The 24,272-nt window shown below is 41.1% G+C and overlaps 2 protein-coding genes across 2 annotated transcripts in view; both read right to left on the bottom strand.

The window, feature by feature from the left end:
- Positions 1-267: 267 nt before the first annotated feature.
- On the bottom strand, positions 268-12,146 carry LOC132881528 (uncharacterized). Its single transcript, XM_060914073.1, has 16 exons — positions 12,020-12,146; positions 11,027-11,053; positions 3,156-3,360; positions 2,963-3,068; positions 2,730-2,857; positions 2,596-2,640; positions 2,441-2,500; positions 2,304-2,333; positions 2,153-2,197; positions 1,938-1,997; positions 1,798-1,827; positions 1,643-1,687; positions 1,329-1,561; positions 1,018-1,177; positions 412-521; positions 268-313 (listed from the first exon to the last, which is right to left on the bottom strand). Exons 3-16 carry the CDS (start codon positions 3,358-3,360, stop codon positions 275-277), a joined length of 1,296 nt encoding a protein of 431 aa, XP_060770056.1. The 5' UTR covers positions 11,027-11,053; positions 12,020-12,146; the 3' UTR covers positions 268-274.
- Positions 12,147-12,944: 798 nt separating this feature from the next.
- cdc40 (cell division cycle 40 homolog (S. cerevisiae)) overlaps positions 12,945-24,272 on the bottom strand; it is an 88,692-nt gene continuing 77,364 nt past the window's right edge. Inside the window, exons 13-15 of the mRNA XM_060914072.1 lie at positions 20,231-20,307; positions 17,537-17,681; positions 12,945-14,509 (exon numbers count right to left, since the gene is read on the bottom strand). Coding sequence (XP_060770055.1) covers positions 14,332-14,509; positions 17,537-17,681; positions 20,231-20,307 — 400 coding nt within the window. The 3' untranslated portion in view covers positions 12,945-14,331. The remainder of the gene's footprint in view (positions 14,510-17,536; positions 17,682-20,230; positions 20,308-24,272) is intronic.

The raw sequence follows: 24,272 nt of genomic DNA, 5'->3' as shown, positions 1-24,272 counted from the left end.
AGGCTAAATTAAACTAGCTAACAATAAAGCATCGGGGCTCTTGCCTAGGATGAACACACACATGCATACTTCAACCATGAAAGTGAAACTTAATTTATATCAATGTGCGTAGGCTACGTCCTGTTTTATGTACAACAGGATATAAAAATGCATGCAACAATGCACCTCTCCTAATGTTTGTCAAGCTATCCAATGAGGCATAACTTTTAACATTTATAAGGAACAGAACACACTTGAACAAGTTCTTAGAAACATTTTATGATTTATTTATAATTTATAATTGTGGCCTATATTCCTCCTGCGGCGCAGACACCTGTACATGGAAACAGAAAAACATAACCAAAATTAATTTGATGCAGCATTGATAAAGAAAGTCAGCAGTAGGCTATGGGTTTCTAAATGCCACCCTACCTCACGTCTCCTCATCCCTCCCTCTCTCTCTGGCGCATACTTAAGCCACTTCTTGATTGCGTCACTAAAAGTAGCGTGTGTGCTCCCTGGCAGCTGCTTTTGTAGAGCATCTGAAAGAAAAAGAACAAAACAACATTGAGACTTTGCATGGTGATAATTGTTAAAGTTTGAGTTGTTAAGACTATGCATGTCACACTCTAGTGGTAGGTGGCAAGTAATGGTACTAGTACAGAAAATATATGTAAAAATCAGAAACCATAGATGTGAATCTTGTGACAATTTAAACGGGATTAAAAAAAAAAAACATTTTAATTTCCCCATTGACACAAAGCGGAAATAGAAATGCCACTACCGGACCGTTCGTCACTCAGTCAGCCTCCCTGGACTTGCCTGCACACCTGCTTTTTCTGAGTAAGGCGCCTGGTAAGTTTCTTAATCCTTTTTAATCCTTTGCATCTTTCACAATATGTTTGTCGTTGTCGTTATAATCGTAATGTTACAGTTAGTGAAGGAGTTATCAAAGAACGTTTAGAAGTAGTGTGCAAGTACTTGCGACAGCTTACTATTTTACCCTCTTTTACAGCTTTGTGCACATGCATAACCTACCAAACAGGACATCATGGATCTTGGTGTCCTTAAACGCAGTTTTTTCCCCCTTTCCAGCCCAGTTAAATTGGCTGGCCAAGCTGTTGACCAGGAGGCTACGCAGCATCCGCCTCACTGTGACCCCTACGTCGGTTCCTCCACAAAGGGCTAAGGTAGACACCTGATAGAATAAAATGTAGCATGAAGACAATAATGAGAAAGTATTCAGTGTTTATCATTGTTTCATTGATTCACAATGATATTAAGTATTTGTGTTTCTTTTTGCAGGTGTTGCAGATGACTGGAAAGGAAAGGTAAGACTCAATAAGTACCATTAGCTGCTTTTGTTTGGCATCTTCCTTCACCAGGGCCTCTGCTGCCAAAAACTCCTCCATGGTGGAGAGTGGGAGCTTGATTAGGGGCGATGTCTGGGGTGTGTCTTGTCTCCCCATCTCTCTCCTTAGGGCCCTGACCTCTTGCGCCAGCCTTCCTACTTCCCCCTTCAGCTCCCTGTTTTCCTCCCTCAGCTGGCCAAGGAGAGCGATGACTGTGCTGATGCCCATGTCTGTAAAGTAACACCAAACATTAGGACTTTTATTTCATATTGCTGGTCATTTTTGAACAGTGATTACAGTTGATGACTCACCATGCAGCAACTGATTGTTCCCCTGTTGCGATGGCAAAGGTGTGGCTGAAATATCAGAGAGTACAATTTAGTTCACTTCAAGGTGCGCCTTAATTTAATTTCTGTTCTAAATTCACAATTTTCATGTTGATTGATTGATTTCCTCTTTGACTTACCATGGAAGCGGTGACGTGGCTGGGGTGAATCTGAAAAATTGTATAGTCAGTTGATCAAAATGCATCTACATAGATATTTGTTTGTCGTTTTGTTGTTTTTTTTGTCGTTTTTGGCATAAATAAAGGCAATGCATAGTTACCATGGGTTAGTGGCTGGCTGTGAAGGAAAGGGCCTGGCGGGGTTTCTGAAGACGGTGAATCTGAAAAATAGTAAGCAGTCAGTTTTCCTCCCTCAGCTGGCCAAGGAGAGCAATGATGGTGCTGATGCCCATGTCTGTTAAGTAACACCAAACATTAGGACTTTTATTTCACATTGCTGGTCATTTATGACCAGTGATTACAGTTGTGGACTCACCACGCAGCAACTGATTGTTCCCCTGTTGCGATGGCAGAGGTGTGGCTGAAATATCAGAGAGTACAATTTAGTTCACCTCAAGGTGCGCCTTAATTTAATTTCTGTTCTAAATTCACAATTTTCATGTTGATTGATTTCCTCTTTGACTTACCATGGAAGCGGTGACGTGGCTGGGGTGAATCTGAAAAATTGTATAGTCAGTTGATCAAAACGCATCTACATAGATATTTGTTTGTTGTTTTGTTTTTTTAGTCGTTTATGGCATAAATCAAGGCAATGCATAGTTACCATGGGTTAGTGGCTGGCTGTGAAGGAAAGGGCCTGGCGGGGTTTCTGACGACGGTGAATCTGAAAAATAGTAAGCAGTCAGTTGATCAAAACATATCTTCACTTACTCATTGGTATTTTAATTTCTGGCATAAATAAAGGAAATGCATAGTTACCATGAGTTAATGGCTGGCTGTGAAGAAACAGGCCTGGCTGGGTGTCTGAAGACGGAAATGAAAGCATTATTATTTCAGACAACTTCTAGGTCTTTAGTAGAACAACAACAACAACAAGTGGTACAGATAGTCACCTTCATTAAGGGAGGGGAATTGCCACTCGCTGTCCAGCTGAGTGGCGTCAATAGATGGTGGCCTCCTCCCCCTACGGCTTGGTCCTGCCTCCTCCTCGCTGTCCTCCTCCAAATACCTTTTGTTTGGTCTTTAAAATAAACCCAGGACCTTACTGACACAGCTCAAAACACAAACGAAACCGTAATTGAACTTATAACTGCAAGTTGTGATTTAAAAAAGAAAACACTTTTACCGTCTTTTCCATGGCCCCATCTCACCATCATCCGATTGCAGGTCTGCTGTAAGGCAGCCTTCCTCAAGCGATCGGGTCAGGTAACGTCTTGCTTTGGCAAAGGTGCCTGAAAGGGAAGGCAGTCTTAATGAAATTGGCTTAATGTAGTATTGAAGTATTGTCATTGGTTTAATGAAGTAGCTATGCAGCTCACCACAGGTTGCCAGCACCCTTATTTTTTGATGGAATCGCCATCCTTGTCCCGGGGGGGTGCAGTTCATGGCGGCCTTCACAGCTTTGTTTCCGCCAAAGGGTGGCCAGTAGCATCCTACTTCTCCGTCAACATCTACCACCCAGCTGGACGACACAACTGCTGCACTCCGGTCTTGGAATTCCACAACTTTCCAAATCTGTGCCATCTATAATAAAAAAAATAAAAAAAGTACTCCATGGAAAGGATAGTTAGTGCCTGCCATCCAGCTGGAGTACTCCACCTGTCCAGATTCCTTCTAATGCATAAGTAAAGATGTGTTTCTTTGTGTGTGTGTTTTTTTTTTCTTCCCATATAGGTTTACGAATGGTGACGAAGAGGGATTGCCACAAAGGTCTCTCCATCTGGGAACAACACACATTTGCCCTGGACAACCTCAAGCCGGTCAACGTTAAGGCAGCTGTCTATGCCAAATACTCTGTAGCAGCCAATGCTTGTGGAGGGGCAAGGATAGTGGAAATATGACTCCCTCCTCTTGAATTTCATGTAAACCACAAAGACAGAGTCACCATGTTTAATTATGTTTTTCACCATTACGATTTCATTTTTAATCACTAGGCAATCATCGCCCTGCTTTGAAGAAAAACAGAAATCATTGAAATGCACTTTTTTAAATTGCTGGCCAGAACTTAAGTGTTGGGGTAATGGGCCCTCCTGGTGTGGGTGTAACAACTGTGGTTGTGTAGGTGGTGGTGGAAATAAACAAACTGGCTCCTCTGAAAGGCGTTTGACAACCTGTTGTAAAGGTTGAGATGGCTTGCGTAGCATTTTTTTTTAGTTTACCCAAATAATTCTCGTAAGGAAAGGATGAGATGTTGTCTAGGGAACCATACTGGCGGTACTCATGTGTCAGATGTATTGTTTGATGTACGCTAAACACAATCTCGTCTTTACCATACACCTCTCCAAAATGCTTTACAAAAGCCATTAACAATTTTTCGGAAAAACAAACCATACTTTCAGAAATGTTTGGTGTGAGTAGCAAAAACATGGCCACAGAAAACAACATGAAGTTTTCATAGAGATCTTGTGGAAGAATGTCCCTCAGAACTAATGGCCCACTGTAAATCATAAATTGGCGCAGCTCTGCCGCTTTCCACCTATCAGTTTCGGCGAGTTCACGGGGTTTCCGTGCAAATTCAGCTGGAGTATAGGGACAAAGCTGTATTAACTTTTCAGAGATGGCTTTAATGGCTCTTGTAGGCTGCCTTGTAGAGTTTTTCCCCCTCATCCAAAAATGTATCAACTTTTTCATAACGCCAAGGCAACATAAATGCATATAATCTATTGGGAAGGCAGACACCATTTTCACCAGACCCGTCAGAGGACTTCTGTTGATGTGGTGGTCCTCATCTACCATATTTTCAAACTCCTCGTCTGACCTTAGCCTAACATCAGTCTCAGGATACGTCATTTTTTTCTGTGGCACTTCCTATTACGCACTTCCTGTTTCCTGAGTTGTTCGCGCCGAGTCCTTTTTCCCGCGAGTGCCGGCGTTAATTACTAATCCTTTTTTAATTTTTTTTCTATAAATAAATTTCCAGTATCATCTTCATTTTTATTATACTGTCGCTTTCATTTTTGTACTTTTCACTTTCGCTTTCCTTTTTCCGGTTTTTTTTTTCCCGGTTTTTTCTCTTTTTTCGGAAGAACGCCGAGACCGGAAGCTTTCTTTTTTTCTCCTCCTGTGTAAAGTCCACAAGCGGAGGCCATCTGATCTGCTTTAATATCAACAGATCTTCATTTAAGGTACGTGAATCTTTTCATCATGGCACACCTTCAGCCTGTTCAGTGTGCTGAGTGCAGGATGTTTAGTCATTCTTCCTCCGTCACTAGCGATAGCTCTATTAGCTTTACTTGTGATAAGTGCAGATTAGTTAGCTCTCTGACGGAGAAGATTTCAGTGCTAGAAGCGCGTGTCCAGGCTTTAGAGCAGGTTAGTGAGCGTGAGAACAGTGTAGTTTCTGTTAGGGAAAGTCTGGACGCCCTAGGTGGAGTTAGCAATCCCCCAACTCCGGCATTAGAGCCCTTACAGCGGGGCGAATGGGTGACGGCTCGGCGGCATAAGCGTAGAGCCAAAGCTACTGCTGAGGCTCGCCCACGGGAGCACCACTCCTCTCCGCGTCACGTGTCGAACAGGTTTGCTCTCCTTAGTGATGCACCCACTGAGAAACCTGAAAGAGCTCTGGTTATAGGGGACTCTATCATACGGCACGTGAAATTAGCTCAGCCTTTAGGGGCACCAGCAGCTTTAGTCAGGTGTATGAGCCAGGGCGCCGGACATAGCAGGTAATCTTAGGGTCCTAGGCAAGCACAGGTTCTCAAAGATAGTTATCCATGCAGGAGCTAATGATATACGCCTTCGTCAGTCTGAGGTTACTAAGAGTAACTTTGTAGAGGTGTTTAAATTAGCGAAGGCGATGTCCGATGCTGTAGTATGCTCTGGCCCCATCCCAATGCGGCGTGGCGATGTAGCTTACAGCAGGTTATGGTCGCTGAACTGCTGGCTGTCCAGGTGGTGCTCTGAAAACAGTGTGGGCTTTATAGATAATTGGGCTAATTTTGAGGGCACTGCTGGCCTGTTAGGGCGGGACGGTATCCATCCCACTCGGGAAGGTGCTGCTCTCATTTCCTGCAGCATAGGTCATAGTCTCAGAACAGGCCTAGTTAATTTCTGACAATCCAGAGCCAAGGCCAGGGAGCAGACGAACAGGCTAAACCGACTGTCTGCTAGCTGCACAGAGTCGTCACTCAGGGCCCACTACATCGAGACTGTGTCTGTTCCCCGAGCTCAACAAAAAGGTAGAAATTTTCAGAGAGTTTGTTCCAGTAACCTAATCAATATAAAATTAGATCAGACTGACTGTACAGCTGCTGCCAGCACCTTTGATCTAAAGGTGGGGCTATTAAATATTAGATCTCTTACATCTAAAGCGCTAATGGTTAATGAACTCATTACTGATCAGGAGTTTAATGTACTGTGTTTAACAGAAACATGGATTAAGCCAAATGAATATATAGCATTAAATGAAGCGAGTCCTCCTGGATACAGTTATATACACCAGCCTCGTCTAACTGGCAGAGGAGGAGGCGTCGCGGTTATTTATAACGATTATCTAGGTGTAACACACAAACCTGGTTATAAATTTAATACATTTGAAGTTCTTCATACTCATATAATGTATGTAGCCTCGAAAAATAAGTCTACCCAGTTAATTCCATTGCTTATTATTTACAGGCCCCCGGGGCCATATTCTGAGTTTCTTTCTGAATTTGCAGATTTTATCTCAGATCTGGTTATTTCCTTAGACAAAGCTTTAGTTGTCGGAGATTTTAATATTCACTTTGATAACCCAGAAGACCCTTTAAAAACAGCGTTTGTGTCCATCTTAGATTCAGTCGGGATTAAGCAGAATGTCATAGGACCGACCCATAATGGTGGTCACACCCTTGATCTAATACTAACATTCAGATTAAACGTAGACAATATAGTCATACTTCCACAGTCTGAAGTTATCTCAGATCATTGTCTCATCTCATTCAAAATATGTCTGAGTAATAATATATGCACCTCACCACGCTACTGTATTAAACGTACTTTCACGTCAACTACTGCACAGAGCTTTATAAATGATCTCCCAGAGCTGTCAACTTTGATTGGGTCACTGTCAGCCCCTGCAGAACTCGATCAGGCAACTGAATGCTTAGAGTCAACATTCCGCCATACTTTAGATAATGTAGCTCCTCTAAAAAGGAAAATGGTCAGAGACAAAAAATTAGCACCCTGGTATAATGATGACACTCGCACATTAAAACAGACCACTCGAAAATTGGAACGTAAATGGCGTCAAACAAAATTGGTAGTGTTCAAATTGGCGTGGAAGGAGAGCTTCCTGAAGTATAGAAAAGCTCTTAGTGCTGCGAGATCAACATATCTCTCCTCCCTAATAGAAGATAACAAAAATAATCCTAGATTCCTATTTAATACTGTAGCAAAATTAACCAGGAATAAGTCCACTATCAACACATGCACACCTGCAGTATGTAGTAGCAACGACTTCATGAATTTTTTTAATGACAAAATTGAGAATATCCGACAAAAAATTCAAACTACTAATTTAAGGTTAGACAATGAAAGTGACCTTGTAGTTAACAATATAACTGTATCAGATCATCAGTTAGAATGTTTTACTCCCCTAAAAGAAACTGAATTACTTTCATTAATCTCTACATCAAAAGCCTCAACTTGCGTACTAGATCCCTTACCGACACATCTATTCAAACAGATAATGCCTGGAGTAATTGAACCGCTTCTAAAAATAATAAATTCTTCTCTTACGATTGGCTATGTACCCAAATCCTTTAAACTAGCAGTTATCAAACCCCTGATTAAAAAACCTGACCTTGATCCCTGTCAGCTGTCCAATTATCGGCCAATATCAAACCTCCCCTTTATCTCCAAGATCCTTGAAAAAGCTGTGGCACAGCAGTTATGCTCATATTTACATAGGAATAACATCCATGAAATGTATCAGTCAGGATTTAGACCTCATCATAGCACAGAGACAGCACTGGTTAAAGTAGTAAACGACCTACTGTTGGCGTCTGATCAGGGCTGTGTCTCGCTACTTGTGTTGCTTGACCTTAGTGCAGCATTTGATACCATTGATCATTCCATTCTTCTGGATAGACTAGAAAATGTTGTGGGAGTTAAGGGAATGGCCCTCTCCTGGCTCAGGTCTTATCTAACTGATCGTTATCAGTATGTCGATATAAATGGTGATATTTCTAGACGTACCGAGGTAAAGTTTGGTGTTCCACAAGGTTCTGTCTTGGGTCCACTGCTTTTTTCTCTATATATGTTACCTCTGGGCGATATTATTCATAAACATTGTATTAGTTTCCACTGTTATGCTGATGACACACAGTTGTATGTCTCTGCAAAACCTGATGAGAGACACCAGCTTAATAAAATTGAGGAATGTGTTAAGGACATTAGACACTGGATGCTTATAAATTTCCTTCTGCTTAACTTTGACAAGACTGAAGTACTTGTGCTAGGACCACATACAGCTAGAAGTAAGTTTTCTGATTACACAGTAACTCTGGATGGCCTTTCTGTTTCTTCACGTGCAGCAGTAAAAGACCTCGGAGTGATTATTGACCCCAGTCTTTCATTCGAAACTCACATTGATAACATCACCCGGATAGCTTTCTTTCATCTCAGAAATATTGCAAAGATAAGAAATTTAATGTCATTGCATGATGCAGAAAAACTAGTCCATGCTTTTGTTACCTCCAGGTTGGATTATTGTAATGCCTTACTGTCTGGATGTTCCAATAAGTGCATAAACAAGCTCCAGTTAGTTCAAAATGCCGCAGCAAGAGTCCTTACTAGAACTAGAAAATATGACCACATCACGCCTGTCTTATCCACACTGCATTGGCTCCCAATCAAATTTCGTATTGATTATAAAATACTACTATTGACCTTTAAAGCACTAAATGGTCTCGCACCACAGTACCTGAGTGAACTTCTGCTCCTCTATGACCCGCCACGCCTACTTAGATCAAAAGGTGCAGGCTATCTGCTGGTACCTCGTATAGTGAAGGCTACATCAGGGGGCAGAGCCTTTTCTTACAAAGCCCCACTGTTATGGAACAGCCTTCCAAGTAATGTTCGGGAATCAGACACAGTCTCAGCATTTAAGTCTAGGCTGAAAACATATCTGTTTAGTCAAGCCTTTTGTTAATGGTGTTTATGAGGTAAAGGAGTAGATCTGGAGGGTCCTCAGACATAGAGTGTTTTGGTAAACTGGGATGTATGGATGCTGTCAGTCCCCACTCGCTTGCTCACTCGAGTTTGTTGACGGTGCAGTGGCTGGCTGCTTTATGTCCCGGGGCTCCCTCATGCCTGTGTTACCTTCTGGCTCTCTCCTTTTAGTTATGCTGTCATAGTTAGTTGCCGGAGTCCCTGCTTGTACTCGGTGCAATATGTATACTGTTCCTACTTATTCAGGTGACATTGGGCATACCTAACCACCTGTGTTTTCTTTCTCTCCCCCCCCCCCCCCACCCCAAATCTGTCCCTCTGAGTTACATGGAGTCAACAGGAAATCTTTTGGTGGAGACGGTGGGGACCTCGACTGGCTATCGTAGCCTGCAGGGAATCGGCCGTCAGACATTCTGTCGCATGTCCCAGACCCGGTGAAATGTAACTGAATTGTCTTGGCCAGGCCTAAGGGTCCCATCTGCATCTCATCATTGCTGAGGAGTGTGCTCCCATCACCCAATCAAGCATCCAGCCAGAGCAGGTCATGATATATTTTTTACCATATTAACATGCCATTGTGCGTCATGCCTGATGTAAAGACTCTCGTCTCTGCGAGCCTACCACACAGATTTAATACTTGTCATTTTTAGGGCATACCTAACAACGTGTTTTCTTTCTCTCTCTCTCCCCCTCCCCCCTCCCCCCCCATCTGTCCCTCTGAGTTACATGTTGATCCTGGGATTGAGATGCTGGCCTCTTCTGCCCCTCGGACCTGCTTGATCCATCCTGGTGCCCTGTGTCTGGTCGGAGTTTTATCGCCCCACTCCTGTGAAGGACGGCCCCATGAGGACAGTTGAGGGTTATACCTGTTAAAACTGTTAATATTATAGTCAGGCTGTCTGTTGTTGCCCAAATGAGGATGGGTTCCCTTTTGAGTCTGGTTCCTCTCGAGGTTTCTTCCTCATGTCGTCTGAGGGAGTTTTTCCTTGCCACCGTCGCCACAGGCTTGCTCATTGGGGATAGATTAGGGATAAAATTAGCTCATGTTTTAAGTCGTTCAAATTCTGTAAAGCTGCTTTGCGACAATGTTTATTGTTAAAAGCGCTGTACAAATAAACTTGATTTGATTTGATTTTCTGCCAAATACCAGTCTGATGGCATTTATCGCATCCGGAGTACCCATTATAGCATTTAATTTGTTTTACAAATGCTCGAGCAGGAGCATCACAAATGAAGGACGAAATGGCCACCCTCAGCTTTCTACCTCCAAATGTTACCCCATTGCAAAGCAGATCAGAGAGGTCTTTAACAAACTGCGTCAGATAATCAAACACATTGGAGGGTTTTCCAGGGCCACAAAAGATGCCAACTAAAAACGGTGTTCTGGTGTAATCGCAATCAATCAGTGCCAAAATAGGCCAAAACTGGAGCCTGGTGCTTTTGAAAATAGGGAGACCATCGATGTTAAATTGAACTCTTATTGTTTGAATAACATCTGGTAAATGGATGGTGCTTAATTTGGACAAAATTCCCTTTGCCAAGCCAAAATGGAAGTATTCCCCATTACCTACGGTCTGTAATGGTACTGCAGGCTTAGTGCCCAATAAGGTCCTAGCATCCTTGGGCAGTTCAGGGTGGCTTGTTCTCAAAATGGTCAACAGAGCAGTAATGGCAATCAAAGGCACAGAGAATGATGCAGCCCAGTGTTTTAATTTTTGGTGAAGCCCTGACTCTTCAAAAGAGTCACCATCAATATGACTGTCACTGTCACCCTCTGAAGACATGCTACTGCTGTCAGACTCTGCATCACTGCACCCTCCCAACTCAACAGAATCCCCACCATCCTCATCTAAACCCATTGATGATGCAGGCCTGGGTGATGCAATTGAAGGAGAGACTTGAGCAGCAGGATTACCCAGAGCTGACTCAAAATCGGACAGAATCTGCCTTTCTGACATTTCAGTAGCTGTCACAACACGTCTTCTTTTTGACCAATAAGAAGCCATGTTCTCTCCCCTAAAGAAATAAATGTCTGCAGTACCTTTTGAGGGAATGACAGGGTAGTGGTCTTCAGGTTCCATTGAGGTAAACATGGGGGGAACAAAGACAACAACATTTACGTCATTACATTTGAAATAACCTTACACACACACACACACAGTTCAAACAATTGTTTTATAGAAAGTTCTGTTTTAATACCAACAATGTTTTAACAATGTCTGGAGTCATGTTCTAATGGCTGCAACCCATACTGCCCTACAAAGCCAAAAGACCTTAATATCACTTAAGGTCAACATGAGTTATTGCCATTTTTGGAACAGAGGACATCAGTTGTATCATGTGATGAATTATTTCGAGTCATTTCTGTTTTTTTCTGGTAACAATAAGACGTCGTTTTTACCGTAACTTCCAAAAGCAAAGGGAAAACCAAGGCAGAAGCCTGTAATGAGTCTGATGAGTTAAGGTCTTTTGGCTTTGTAGGGCAGTATAGGCCTACAGCGTTACAAAGCCCAACCCCCTCAAGCCGGGTATAGAGCTACCGGTTATAACCACGGCCTATATACTCGATTGAAATGCTTTGTTTTCACTCCATCAAGACAACTACTTTGACTAGTTTTCGACTAAACAATGCATCTGCATGTTTATTGTATTAGTTGAGGGAATATAAGCAATTTCGTTCATGGTACCTCAAACAAAGTGGTCACTACAGAAGCGTTGGTAGCCTGGATAATCTTTAAAGTTCATGGCCGCGAGGTGCGACCCATGGCTACACAAAAGAACAGGTCAGCTCAAAACGACATGCGACCTAGGCCTACATGCTCGATTTAAACGCTAAGTTTTCACTCCAACAAGACAAGTACTTCGACTCGTTTTTCAATTGAATAATGCATCTGCATTGTTGTTGTTTCAAATGGATACTAGTTGAGGGAAATTTCTCCAACGCGTGATATGACTGAAGTTCATCATAACTTCTTAAACTGCTTGAAATTGTATTCGAAATTCCCTTTATTAATAGTGACTGAATAATACGTACCAGATGTCCAGGGATGAATGAAAATGTAGCGTGGTCCAGTGTTTTTCTCAATGTTGTTTCAATGGTCCAAGCGTAACAGCAGGCCGATCCACAAGAGAGTCGCGATCCAACCGAGTGGTGTGGGAGTTTCACGTGCACCCAGGTATATAACGAAAATGACGTCATCCAGTAAACAGCAGTGGTAATTGCACTGCATTATGGGACATTATGAATTAAATAATTATAATTATAAATTATAATTATAAATTAGAATTAATTTATGATCATCTTGGAAATGTTAAGTTATTTGCAAAAAAACTTTCAAAGATAGAAGGTCAAATCCATTGCTGAGTTAAGAAAGTAAACTGGTTTTTGTTCTTTTTTTTATCATTTACTTATCATTATCACTTATACTTGTATCATTTACTCGTATCTATGTGTAAGCAGGATAAGACAAACAGTGGCAATTTATATTCTGAACAATTGCTCATCCTACCAATGTTGAAAACTGGCCGGCAAAAGTGACGATGGTTCAACATCGTATATTTGACCTTCTCTGACGGTCGACAGATCAACCTTTACCCACGGTGATTCAACAGTGATAAATCGACCTTCTCCGACGGCGGAGAAATCGACGTTTCACGGCGCCGTTTCAGCGTTGATTTTCTGACTTACGACGGAAACCGACCATTCTGATCAAGAATCGGCGCCGTTTCAACGTCCCTCTGCTATCTGGGATGTCCATGATCTTTCCACCATGCTTACCTGTGATGATTGTGATCAGCAATTTGAGGTTTTCCTCAAATTGCTGATCAAGCTTAAAAAAAAAAAAAATTCCATCTCAGGTAACAAGCTTCAAGCTTGTCAGATGACAAGATCAAAGTGTAAGGGTGGGGGTCTTCTGGTTGATTAGTTAAGCAATAATAACTTGTAACTGAAACTCACCTTTGTAAAATTATTTTTTATTGGTAAATCTGAAAAGGTGTCGATAATTATAGCTGCCACTCTATACGAGTGGGAAGAAGTTATACACTAATTTTTCTAAACAAAATAACTTGTCTGCAAAAGGACCTTTTAGGACTTTTGGGGCTCTGTACCAAATGGGGGCGTGAGGGAGAGGGGAAATATAAAAAGGGAGGAAAATATGCATATAAATAAATTTATGCATGAAGGTGTCAAAAATGAAGATTCTTAAGATTCTATTACATATAATTGTGACAAAGTAACTACATACGCAAATGATAATGATGACAATGAAAGATCAGAAAATTAGAATGCGGAAAAAGTACTTTAAAAATTAAAGTATTAAATTGTACATGACTCTCAAACTGTTAGCTTAAAGATAGCTGAGATATTGAAACTTATCTGCCTTATAAAACTAACTGAAGAGTGAGAGGAAACATACGGAAACGTATTGCTGCCATGCCAGAAAAAGAACACCACATCAGTATCATGGATCAGTTTCAACATTAAAAGGTTTAAGTTCTCTTATAATTTGAAATGTTTTAAGTTATGGCAAGAAAAATGATCATGTTATAAGGTGAAGCGTTTGACAGAATGTCACGTTATAATAAGAAATAGTACGTTATGACAAAAAAAAGTTTCTTGTTATAAAGTGATACGTTTATGTTGTAATAAGAAAATGTCTCGTTATAAACTTTTCATGTTTTAATGTAATACTGATCTGTTTTTCTTTTTCAGGCAAGGCAGCGATGTGCTTCTGTAAATTTCATGGAATTTGTGTTCATAACACACATCTGTTGTACTATCCTCGTGAGGATCTTTCATACATATTACTTTTTCAACCTTTTTCAAAATAACAGCCCAATGTCATAAGATTGACCTCATATGTAGCATATTAGGACAGTATGAAAAATTCAGTGCAACAAAGTTACACAAGGAAGCTCTCTTGGAGTCTAAACTCTGTTCCAACGACTAACGGGGAAAAAAGTGTAAAATGTTATGTTCAGAAAGACACGCTGGGTAGGCAAACTGAAAAGCTAACATTACATAAAAAAGTGTTCAAGCATGGCTTTAGCAGTAAGAACATGACAGTAACACTAAAATGAATAGCAACCACATCAAAATCTTCTTAACCATTACTGAAATGCGAGGCAAAGATTTAAAAAAACACACACACACCACCACTTGAAATCAGGGCTGGATACCAGTCCATAAAATTTACACGAAACTCAAGAGTGTAAAGCAAATACCATAATCACCATCTAGAATTACCATAAACCTCAGCACGAGATGGATGCAATGAAAATCACATCAGCTGAGCAAAGAACTGACATGACAAAATTTATTTAGTTTTCAGTCATTTCTTCATCTCAGTCCCAGAGTTTAATCTGTCCATCCCAGCCACAGGTAATGACCTTGGAGGTCTCATGTGGATGCCAGATAGCGCTGATGCACACTTTGTCATGTGCTTTAATTCGGTGGTACAGCTTGGTGGTCTTCCAGTCCCAGACATTCAGCTTCCCATCCGCATCACCAGACACCACATAACTAAGAAGAGAAAGTAAGTATATTATATTAAGTGTACTATATTATAGTATATATTTAAATAATATTGGCTGGCATTGAGTGGTATATCAATATTCCATTCAGCTAGCAGGATATTGAAAGAGTTGAAGACGAGTTTAACATTATGGTATCTGAATAGAATATATCTGATATACCATGAAAAAAAGCCAGCCAATATTATTGTTCTACATATACACTCTTATCCAGTTTTTTGATATCTGTTGGTATGGTTCTCTCTTGTAAATATGCGTGAAGTGCATCTAATGAAGTTTTGGTAGCCTTTCAGGTGTTCAACACGTTTTTCTCTTTCCCGGCAAACAAAGAAATACTTCTGCACATGCACAGCAGAAAACTCATTGGATATTCGCATCAGCTCCGATGTGTGACGTCATGTTGCCTTGACAACCATGCAATATCGTAAACCATATTTGGCACTCATTCTCCACTGGGTAGAGTGATGTAATACACATAGGACAAGCGATATGCTAACAATACTGCATGCTATCAAACCAAATGAATGAAACCCGCTAGAAGGGAATGGAACACGTTTTTATTTCATCAAAAAAGTGTCCTCTATATATAATAGTTTATAGTATATTATAATCACATGGCAATCAATTTAATAAATTTGCAAATTTATTGAAAAAAATAAACTGAAATCTCTGATTTAAAGCAGTACAACAGACCCTTGGTTACAGCACTCTAAATTAAGCATAGGTCCAAGTGTTTGCTTTGATTCCACCAAGATATCTGTAGAACCTGCCTGGAATCGACCTGTGACAAATTCAATTAATCGTGCACAATTTAAAAATGCACGCACATCTGTATGCGGTAGAGGTATTCAATTCAATTCAATTCAATCCAATGCCTTTATTGTCATTATACGTCAAGTACAACGAAATTATGCTGCAACTCCAACTCGGTGCTCAATACCATCAATAAATAATAAAATAAATAGAACAATAAAACATGAAAACAACATCTATACAGAATGCAACCAAGAATAAAAAGTACAACATGAAGAGTTCATAAGTGAGAGGGTGGCTTAGGCAGTTATCATTTCTGTCTGTTTAGGTATGTAATGGCATATGGGAAGAAACTGTTTATGAAACTAGTGGTTCTGGATTTGATGGACCTATAACGCCTGCCAGAGGGCAACAGTTTAAACAGATGGTGACCTGGGTGAGAATTGTCCTTAATGATAGTTCGTGCTCTGGAGAGAATACGGGAGTGTCTGACAGAGAGAGAAGGGGGCAGCCGATGATTTTCTCTGCTGTCTTTATGATTCTCTCCAGAGCTGTCTTATCGGCAGCAGAGCACCCCGCGAACCACACAGAGATGCAGTATGTCAGGATGCTTTCTATTGTTGACCTGTAGAAAGACACCAACAGCTTCTGACACAGATCGTTTTTTCTGAGTACTCTCAGGAAGTGAAGACGTTGTTGAGCTTTCTTTACAGTTGCCTGTGTTTAGTGACCATGTTATGTTGTCTGTGATGTGGATGCCCAGAAGTTTGAATGAGTTCACTGTTTCCACACACACGTTATTAATGAGGAGAGGCTGATGGTTTATGTTGTGTTTCCTGAAGTCTATTATCAGTTCTTTTGTTTTTGTGGCATTGAGGATGAGGTTGTTTGCAGAGCACCACTCGGACAGGCACAGGACTTCTTGCCTGTAGGCGGACTCATCGCTGCCTGTAATGAGTCCAACCACAGTAGTGTCATCTGCAAATTTAAAGACAGAAATGGAGGGAGATGAAGATGTACAGTCATATGTGTATAGTGAATAGAGGAGGGGACTCAGCACACAGCCCTGAGGTGAGCCGGTGCTGAGTGCAATTGAAGATGAAATATGAGGGTCGACTCTAACGGACTGGGGACGGTTAGTCAGAAAGTCTTTGATCCAGCTACAGATGGATGGAGGGAGGCCAAGGATCAGCAGTTTATGAATCAGGATGTCTGGGATGATGGTGTTAAAAACAGAAGAGTAATCCACAAAAAGCATCCTGACGTAACTGTTCTTGTGTTCCAGGTGTTCCAAGGCAGTGTGGAGAATCATGGAAATGACATCATCTGTGGATCGGTTAGTTCTGTAAGCAAACTGATATGGGTCCAGGGATGAAGGGAAGCAGGTTTTAATGTATTTTAGCACCAGTCTTTCAAAACACTTCATTATGAGAGGGGTAAAGGTCTATAGTCTGCTATATAGTCTGTTTTCAGATGATTTCTTCGGAACAGGAATGATTATTGCTGACTTTAGAGAAGAGGGGACGGTAGCCTAGGAGAGAGATAGATTGAAGATGTTGATGAAGACAGGAGCAAGTTCATTGCAGCATGCTTTGAGTACCTTCCCCGGTACCCTATCAGAGCCAGCAGCCTTCCTGGAGTTCACCATTTTAAAGACCTGCCTCACCTCATGCTGTTCAACGGTGAAGGCAGGTGTTGTGGTGTCCAGGGGTGTTGGGAGGAGGAGCTTCCGGTCTCGAAGCGGGCAAAGAAGTTATTTAGCTCCTCTGCCAGCAGGGCTCCGTCTGCTGCTGTAGCTGCTGTATGGCTGCCTCTGTAGTTAGAGAGATGTTGTAGCCCCTGCTGTACTCTCCTCGGATTGTTATCCGCGACCAGATCTTCAATCTGATCTTTATATGCATGCTTAGCAGTCCTAATCCCCCTCCTCAAATCAGCCCTAGCAATGGTGTAAAGTGCTCTGTCCCCTGATCTGAAGGCTCTGTCCCGTGCTTTGAGGAATTGGTGGACTTGCGACGTCATCCATGGTTTTTGATTTGGAAATACCCGGATTCGTTTATTTACAGTTACATTGTCAATGCATGTGTTAATATAGAAAAGATGGCGCTTTTCAAACTGTGAGGCAAAGAGGAGATGCAAAATACAAAAAAAAAAACCCCAAATATTTAAAAGATTATTTCAGAGTCGGAGCTCCATATTTTAACAACGGAACGCAAAAGACGCCAACATAGTTCCACTATTCACTCCATCTGGAGCAAACATTTACCTCATATCTGGAGAAAAATCAACTTGACAAGCATATCCAGCTACCATGTGGCCCTTGAAGACTTTCTTCTTGTTCAGCCTGAATCGGTTCTGAGCTCCAAAGATTAGGATCTGATTATCCATGGATTGACAAGCCAGCCACTTCCCTGGGGGGGGGGAGACAATAAATAAATGAACACAAATGACAAGGCTGACTCAAGAGTTTCAATGTCTCAACTTCAAATTTTTTTTTTTTAATTTAAACATTATAATGTTCCATGTTATCAAATATTAGAATACTAGTTTTTTGATTTGGTAGCATCATCTAAAAAAGTGTGTGGTGGTTTATTATGGGCAAAATCATGATGACTGAATGCTGATATGTAAAACAAAATCAATAATCCCACCCTGCCCCACCTGCAAAATCTGTTATGTCTTGGGTCTTTACGGGGGGGGGTAGAGACTCCTTTTGTTTAAGTGTACATTTGAATTGCACAATATCACTGTTCATCTCTGAGTGCTTGTATTTACCTATTTGCACAAATCACACACAGACAGAGAAACACCAGATATCTATTTATAATGACCTTGAGGCTTCTCTTTCTTCTCTGAGAAACACTCGGCTCCCAGGTAGAATGCTTTCAACATTCATTCGAAACAATACTTCTCGAGAAAGAAAGTGGAGCGAAGAGAAACTCTGGCTAGTTTCCATTTTAGCATCCAAACAACCAATCAGGGTGTTTGACATCAACCAGAAGCTATTTACACAAATGCATATCTGAGGGAGACGCATCCAAGCAACAATGCTACATCCATCAGTGACCCGCACCGTGCGGGAGGTTTTTGCATGACCCAATAAAAATAACTTCAAAAAAGTAATATATGAGTAAAAGTTCACCAAATGCAACATCAGGAAAGTAGAAATTTTGAAAACACTTTCACAGTCATAACCCTACTTCCCACCCTCCCACTCATGAACAAGACCCTGAGAGACTTAGATTCCTCCACTTGAGGTAGCAACCAACCCCCCCCCAACCAGGAGAGTGCATTCCATCCTTTTCTGGCTGAGGACCATGGCCTCTGATTTGGAGATGCTGATTTTCATCCCAGCCGCTTCACACTTTGCTACAAACCATACTAGGAAATGCTGGTTGTCACAGCTTCATGAAGCCAAAAGGACCACACCATCTGCAAAAAGCAACAATGCAATCCTGGTGCCCCCAAACCGGACACCTTCCACCCCCTGACTGTGCCTAGAAATCCTGTCTATAAAAATTATCAACAGAATCAGAGACAAAAGCCAGCCCTGGTGGAGTCCAATACCCACCAAGAACAAGTCTGACTTACTGCCGGCAATGCAAACCAAGCTCTTGCTCAATTCATACAGGGAGCTAATGGCCTGTATCAGTGGACCCGGTACCCATACTTCTGGAGCACCTTCCACAGGATTCCTTGAGGGACACGATCGGATGCCTTTCCCCCCCCATGTCCACAAAAGCACATGTGAACTGGTTGAGTAAACTTCCCATGAACCATTCAGTATCCTTGAGAGAGTAAAGAACTGATTGCAGCATTCCCCAGACAGACAAAAACTGCATTGTTCCTCCTGAATCTGAGATTTGACTAACGGATGAATCTTCCTTTCCAGTATCTTGGCAAAGACCTTGCTGAGGAGTAAGAGTCTCCTAAAGTTAGAGTATACCCTCCGGTCCCCCTTTTAAAGATGGGAACCGCCACCCCAGTTTGCACAGTCCAGAGGCACTGTCCCTTCCCTCCACGCAATGATGAAGGGGCATGTCAACCAAGACAGCCCAACAACTTCAAAAACTCAAGAAGAATCTCACCCATTCCCAGAGCCCTGCCACTGAGAAGTTTGTTAATTATCTCGACAACATCAGCTCTAATTATGGGCGAGTTGTCCAGCTCTGCCTCCTTTATGGAAGGCGTGTCAGACAGGTTCAGGAGAGCCTGAAAGTATTCCTTCCGCCACCCAACTATATCCCTAGCAGAGGTCAACAGCACTCCATCCCTGCTGTAAATACCAAGTACTACTTTCCCCTCCTTAGTCGCCTGACGATTTGCCAGAATCTCTTCGAGGTCAACCAAAAGTCTTCTTCCATGGCCTCACCAAACTCCTCCCACACCAGAGTTTTTGCTTCCACAACTGCCACAGCCACACTCCACTTGGCCTGTCAGTACTCGTTGGATGCTTCAGGAGTTCCACAAGCCAACCAGGCTTGGAAGGCCTCCTTTTTCAGCTTGACGACGCCCTTAACTGTTGGAGTCCACCACTGGTTTCAGGGGTTGCCACCATGACTGGCACCAACAACCTCGCGACCACAGCTCTGTACAGCCACTTCAGCAATTGAGGCACGGAACATAGTCTCTTTGGACTCAATTTCCCTAGCCTCTCTCAGAATTCAGGAGAGGCTCTGCTGGAGGTGCGAGTTGAAGATCTCTCTAACACAGGGCTCTGCTAAATGTTCCCAGTACACCTGCATCTTACCACAGTCTCAGAAATTCCTCTATGCTTAAAAGATTTCCAAAACAGGATACTACTGAAGTGTCCCCCCCAAAGAAAAGCACATGAGTAGAGAGGGATACAGTGACTTGGAAATGTGCTCACTTAGCCATTTTCTGATGCTCATTTTGGGATAATGTGGTCTTGAAAGAAAAGATGCATGTGGGGAAGCAAAGTTCAAGTAAACACACTCACCATTGGGTGACAGTGTCACTGCAGGCATTGAATGCATACTGGGTTCTGCAATATATTTGAAATCCACAGGAATATCCCTGGAAAAACAAAAAAATTTTCAAAATCACGCAAAGTTCACTGCAACATATTCCTGATCTTTATCATTCTCCTTCATACCCATTTTCTCATGCATCTGGTCAAGCATTCAAGAAAGTATAGTAGATGTACAGCAAACAAATGACACATGGTTTTAGAAGTGGTGTCAGGTGATTAGTTAATGAACAGACCACAACTATTAAGAGAAACAATAAGGCCCAGGTGAGCGAATACCTGCAGGTCAGCATGTAACAATTGATGATTCAACTTTCCCCACAATATTTTTGAGATAGATAGATAGATAGATAGATAGATAGATAGATAGATAGATAGATAGATAGATAGATAGATAGATAGATAGATAGATAGATAGACGCAACTTCTATTACCACAAAAATGCAACATTATCTATTCCTTATCAAGTTGAATATTCATTTTGTTAAAAACAAAAACACAACCAAAAAAACCCCACTCTTCATTTCATTTTATGAATAACCAACAGTAATTATTTACCCACATTTGTAAAGGTTGGAGTAACATGTAATAAGCTGAAATATTCATTTTTTTTAAAGTAAAAATGAATAAACAAATATTTATACTACCTCTCTTTTCTTTAGCTTTCAGCAGTCTGTAAAAAAAAGAGCTCTGATTTCTTGTACTATTTGTACAGTCAGTCACACAACAGCTCTGTCAGTTTAGATCTTTTTTTTGCAGCATTAGAGAGTGGTATTACTTCACAAAGGCATTAGAGCTGTATTTTATACACACCACACATACACACACACAAAGGATCAAGGCTTTGGTACAGTACAGGCCTTGGAAAAACTGACACCTTCTTCTAGGTTCCACTGAGTACAAGATTTTTGGTTTCTTCCTTCCAGTTTTCTCCACATTCCTTTTTTTCCCCATTTTCTTCACATCTCTGCCCTATCACATGACTGCCACCAAACGAGGCAGATAAAGCACATGCTTCCCCCTTAATGAAATATCTGCCCTCTGCTACATACACCAGCTCACAATCAACTAACATCCTGAGAGAGTAACTTCATCCTTCACTAATTTTGCTGTCCATGGCAAAATTATGCCATGTTCATGGTGGTGGCATCAAGAGTCAACCTCAAGCAAGTGCTTGGGAGCCACTGATAAATTTTCTTGCAAAGAAACAAACATGTTGCCCTTTTCTTGCCAGTAACATTACCGGCAACATTTATAACAGAGACAGAAACAAATTCAACAGAAAGTCGCTTACTTACAATCTATTTAATTGTGACAGTAGATGAATAGTAGTTGAATAGCAATACATGTAAGTGAAAAGTAGATGAATAACAGTAGAATAGTATTGGGTGTTGAGTAGTAGATTTCTAAAAACAGTTAAAATAAAAACAGCAAATAACTCTCCTCTTTTTTTTGGGGGGGGAGGGGGTGTTCTTAATAAACAGTCTCAGTTTTGTTTTTTGTTTAAATACTCCAATAGTTAACATTTACTAGTTCCAATAATTAACAATTATTATATATGCAAAAGTCTGACATGTAGTTACAAGTGATTTACAGTTAATCTTCAGTGGGGAACACCCCCCACACAAGAATATATATTTCACTGCAGAAACAATTTCTTCAACTTGTCTTCATTGCCTCTTTCCTACTCTCACATCTGGAATTTATAAACGGACTCAGGTTAAGAAGGCAGAAAACTGGGACATCGCTGAAACCTGAGCGAAGTTACACACAGAAAAACTACAAAAAAAATCAGGATAGTTTTATGCAGGAGATGGTGAGCACTTTCTTCAATCCCTCAAAACATGTTTCTCAAATTGCTCATTTAATTATCTGCCCTCTCTCTCACTCACACACACCCCTCCATCTGAGTAGGCCTGAGGGATTAAAAAAAAAAAAAAACAATTCCTCACACACAATGTCCATCTGTGAGCATAAAGGCAGCATGTGTAGTAAACGAGCAAACCCCTGTGTTGGCGCCTGGTGAGGGTTAGTGTTCCAGCTACCATCCCAGTCAGATTCACAAAATGTCCCTGTGTGATGGAGAGACCTGCCAAAACCTGCATCACAATGTAGCCTTTTTTAAAATATCACCATGTATGCATATTTTCCTGGTTCTTAGTACTCCCCCCCCCCTTTTTTTTTGGGGGGGGGGGGGGGGAGGAGTAATCAAAAGCCCAACAACTATGAACCTGAGCCTTAGCTGGAGAACAGAAGCTCAAAGCAGGTCAAAATCAGTAAACTAACACGTTACATCTGCAAATGAAAGCATGATTAGGTTCATGGTGCTCAACTATGCTGGCACATAGATAGCCAGAGGTTTTGGATAGGAGCTAATCGAAATTAAAAACAACCATGAAGCCATGAAATCTGACTTATGATGTCTACAGAAGGCCAAATCAGTAGAAACAACTGACTGAAGTCAATAAATGGTTGCAATTTATGGCAAGCATGAAAAGTTCAGGTGTCTATACCCACTAAACATTAGACGTCGTATGGACGTGCAGATCATGTCTTTATTGCGTCCGTCGGTCCAAGACCAATTCTGGACTTCTAAATGACGTGCAAACTAGGTCTGCTATTTAGACGTCTAACTATGACCCTATTTGGACGTCAATATGTAGTTGAAAATTTTAACGTCAGACAAGGTGACTTTTTTGGACGTCATCAAGACGTCTAAAACAGGTGCAGGAAAATTACGTATATAACCTATTTTTAATTTAAATAAATTTTATTACAAACTATAAATATAAATAAATAATATTACAAATATCAACATTGTTATTAATATTGTCCGTGAATTTTAATATTTTATTTTATTTATTTTAAATATAATTTTAACATTATATTTTATCTGTTTAATTTGTTGTCTATTTGAGTTCAACTTGAGTTCAACCAGTCAACGCCTCTCTGATTGGCCAACCGCGTCGACGCAGCCCAATAGTAAACGCCACTCTGATTGGCCAACAACACCGCTAACGTTTCTCGCGATTCAGCAATGCATCGTGATTCTTCTGTGCCGGAAATGAAGAAGCAAATGGCCGCACGGTTCTAATTGTTTTTTCTGCTGATCTGAACACCTTAAACATGCACCTCAAAGACGAGGAGGTGGAGGACACAATGCTGAGAGGACTGAGGACCTTTTCACTTAATCCACTGCGTCTTTTTTTTTTCCCCCACGAGTTGGCAAGTTGGCCTGTTTTGCCAGTATTAAAACTGAATAAAAAAGAGACATGAGTGAGGATTGAATTGTAATTTTATTGTCTATAAATGGACATGGAGGGTTTCTGAACTGTTCAGTTATCACTTTATACAGTAGATCATGCTGTGTGTGTATATATATATATATTTTATATGATTAACATTCAGTCCAAATCCCTTACTATGTTGTTTTGACTTCATCTGATTTAAAGTTATATTAAAAAAAACCTATTTTGCAGTTGGTTTTGTGTCTTAACCTTTCACATACACTCTGTGCAAATGTAAGTGCATTTATTTGTAGGATAATGTATCTTTCCATAAACGCCAAAGAGCTAATGTAATGTAGGTTAAGTTGGAGAACCTGCTAGCTGTAGGCTAGCCTGCTATTTTCCTGTAGTTTCATTTGGCTCAGCAGAGCTGGAATGCTTTACACCTTAAAATTTAGTTATTTACTTAATTTAGTTATTTACTTAATATAATTTACTTAATTTAGACAATTAAGTTATATGAAAATTAACTGGAACAGGCTATGCCACCTTCTGAAATGTGACTATGCACAGAGGAAGAAACGGTAAACAATGCATCGAGTTTAAACGTAGAAAAGACGTCCACTTTTCAACTACAATTAGCCGTGATATGGGCGTCCTCTGCACGTCCATACCGGACGTTCGATAGACGTCAGGAAAAAGACGTCATCTGGCGTTACAGTCTGCACCTTCAGAGGACCGTCATTCGACGTCCAAAAATGACCTAAAAAAGACGTCGTTTCAAC

Source organism: Neoarius graeffei, chromosome 2 (genome assembly GCF_027579695.1).
Source record: "Neoarius graeffei isolate fNeoGra1 chromosome 2, fNeoGra1.pri, whole genome shotgun sequence".
Lineage (NCBI taxonomy): Eukaryota > Metazoa > Chordata > Actinopteri > Siluriformes > Ariidae > Neoarius > Neoarius graeffei.
This window is presented reverse-complemented; position numbering and strand designations above follow the sequence as displayed.

Coding starts and splice junctions, on each gene's coding strand:
- LOC132881528 (XM_060914073.1), bottom strand. CDS start 3,360: ATGGCACAGATTTGGAAAGTTGTGGAATTCCAAGACCGGAGTGCAGCA. Junction 3,069..3,155: donor AAGGGTGCTGGCAACCTGTG/GTGAGCTGCATA, acceptor CTTCCCTTTCAG/GCACCTTTGCCAAAGCAAGA. Junction 2,198..2,303: donor GCCACGTCACCGCTTCCATG/GTAAGTCAAAGA, acceptor CTGATATTTCAG/CCACACCTCTGCCATCGCAA.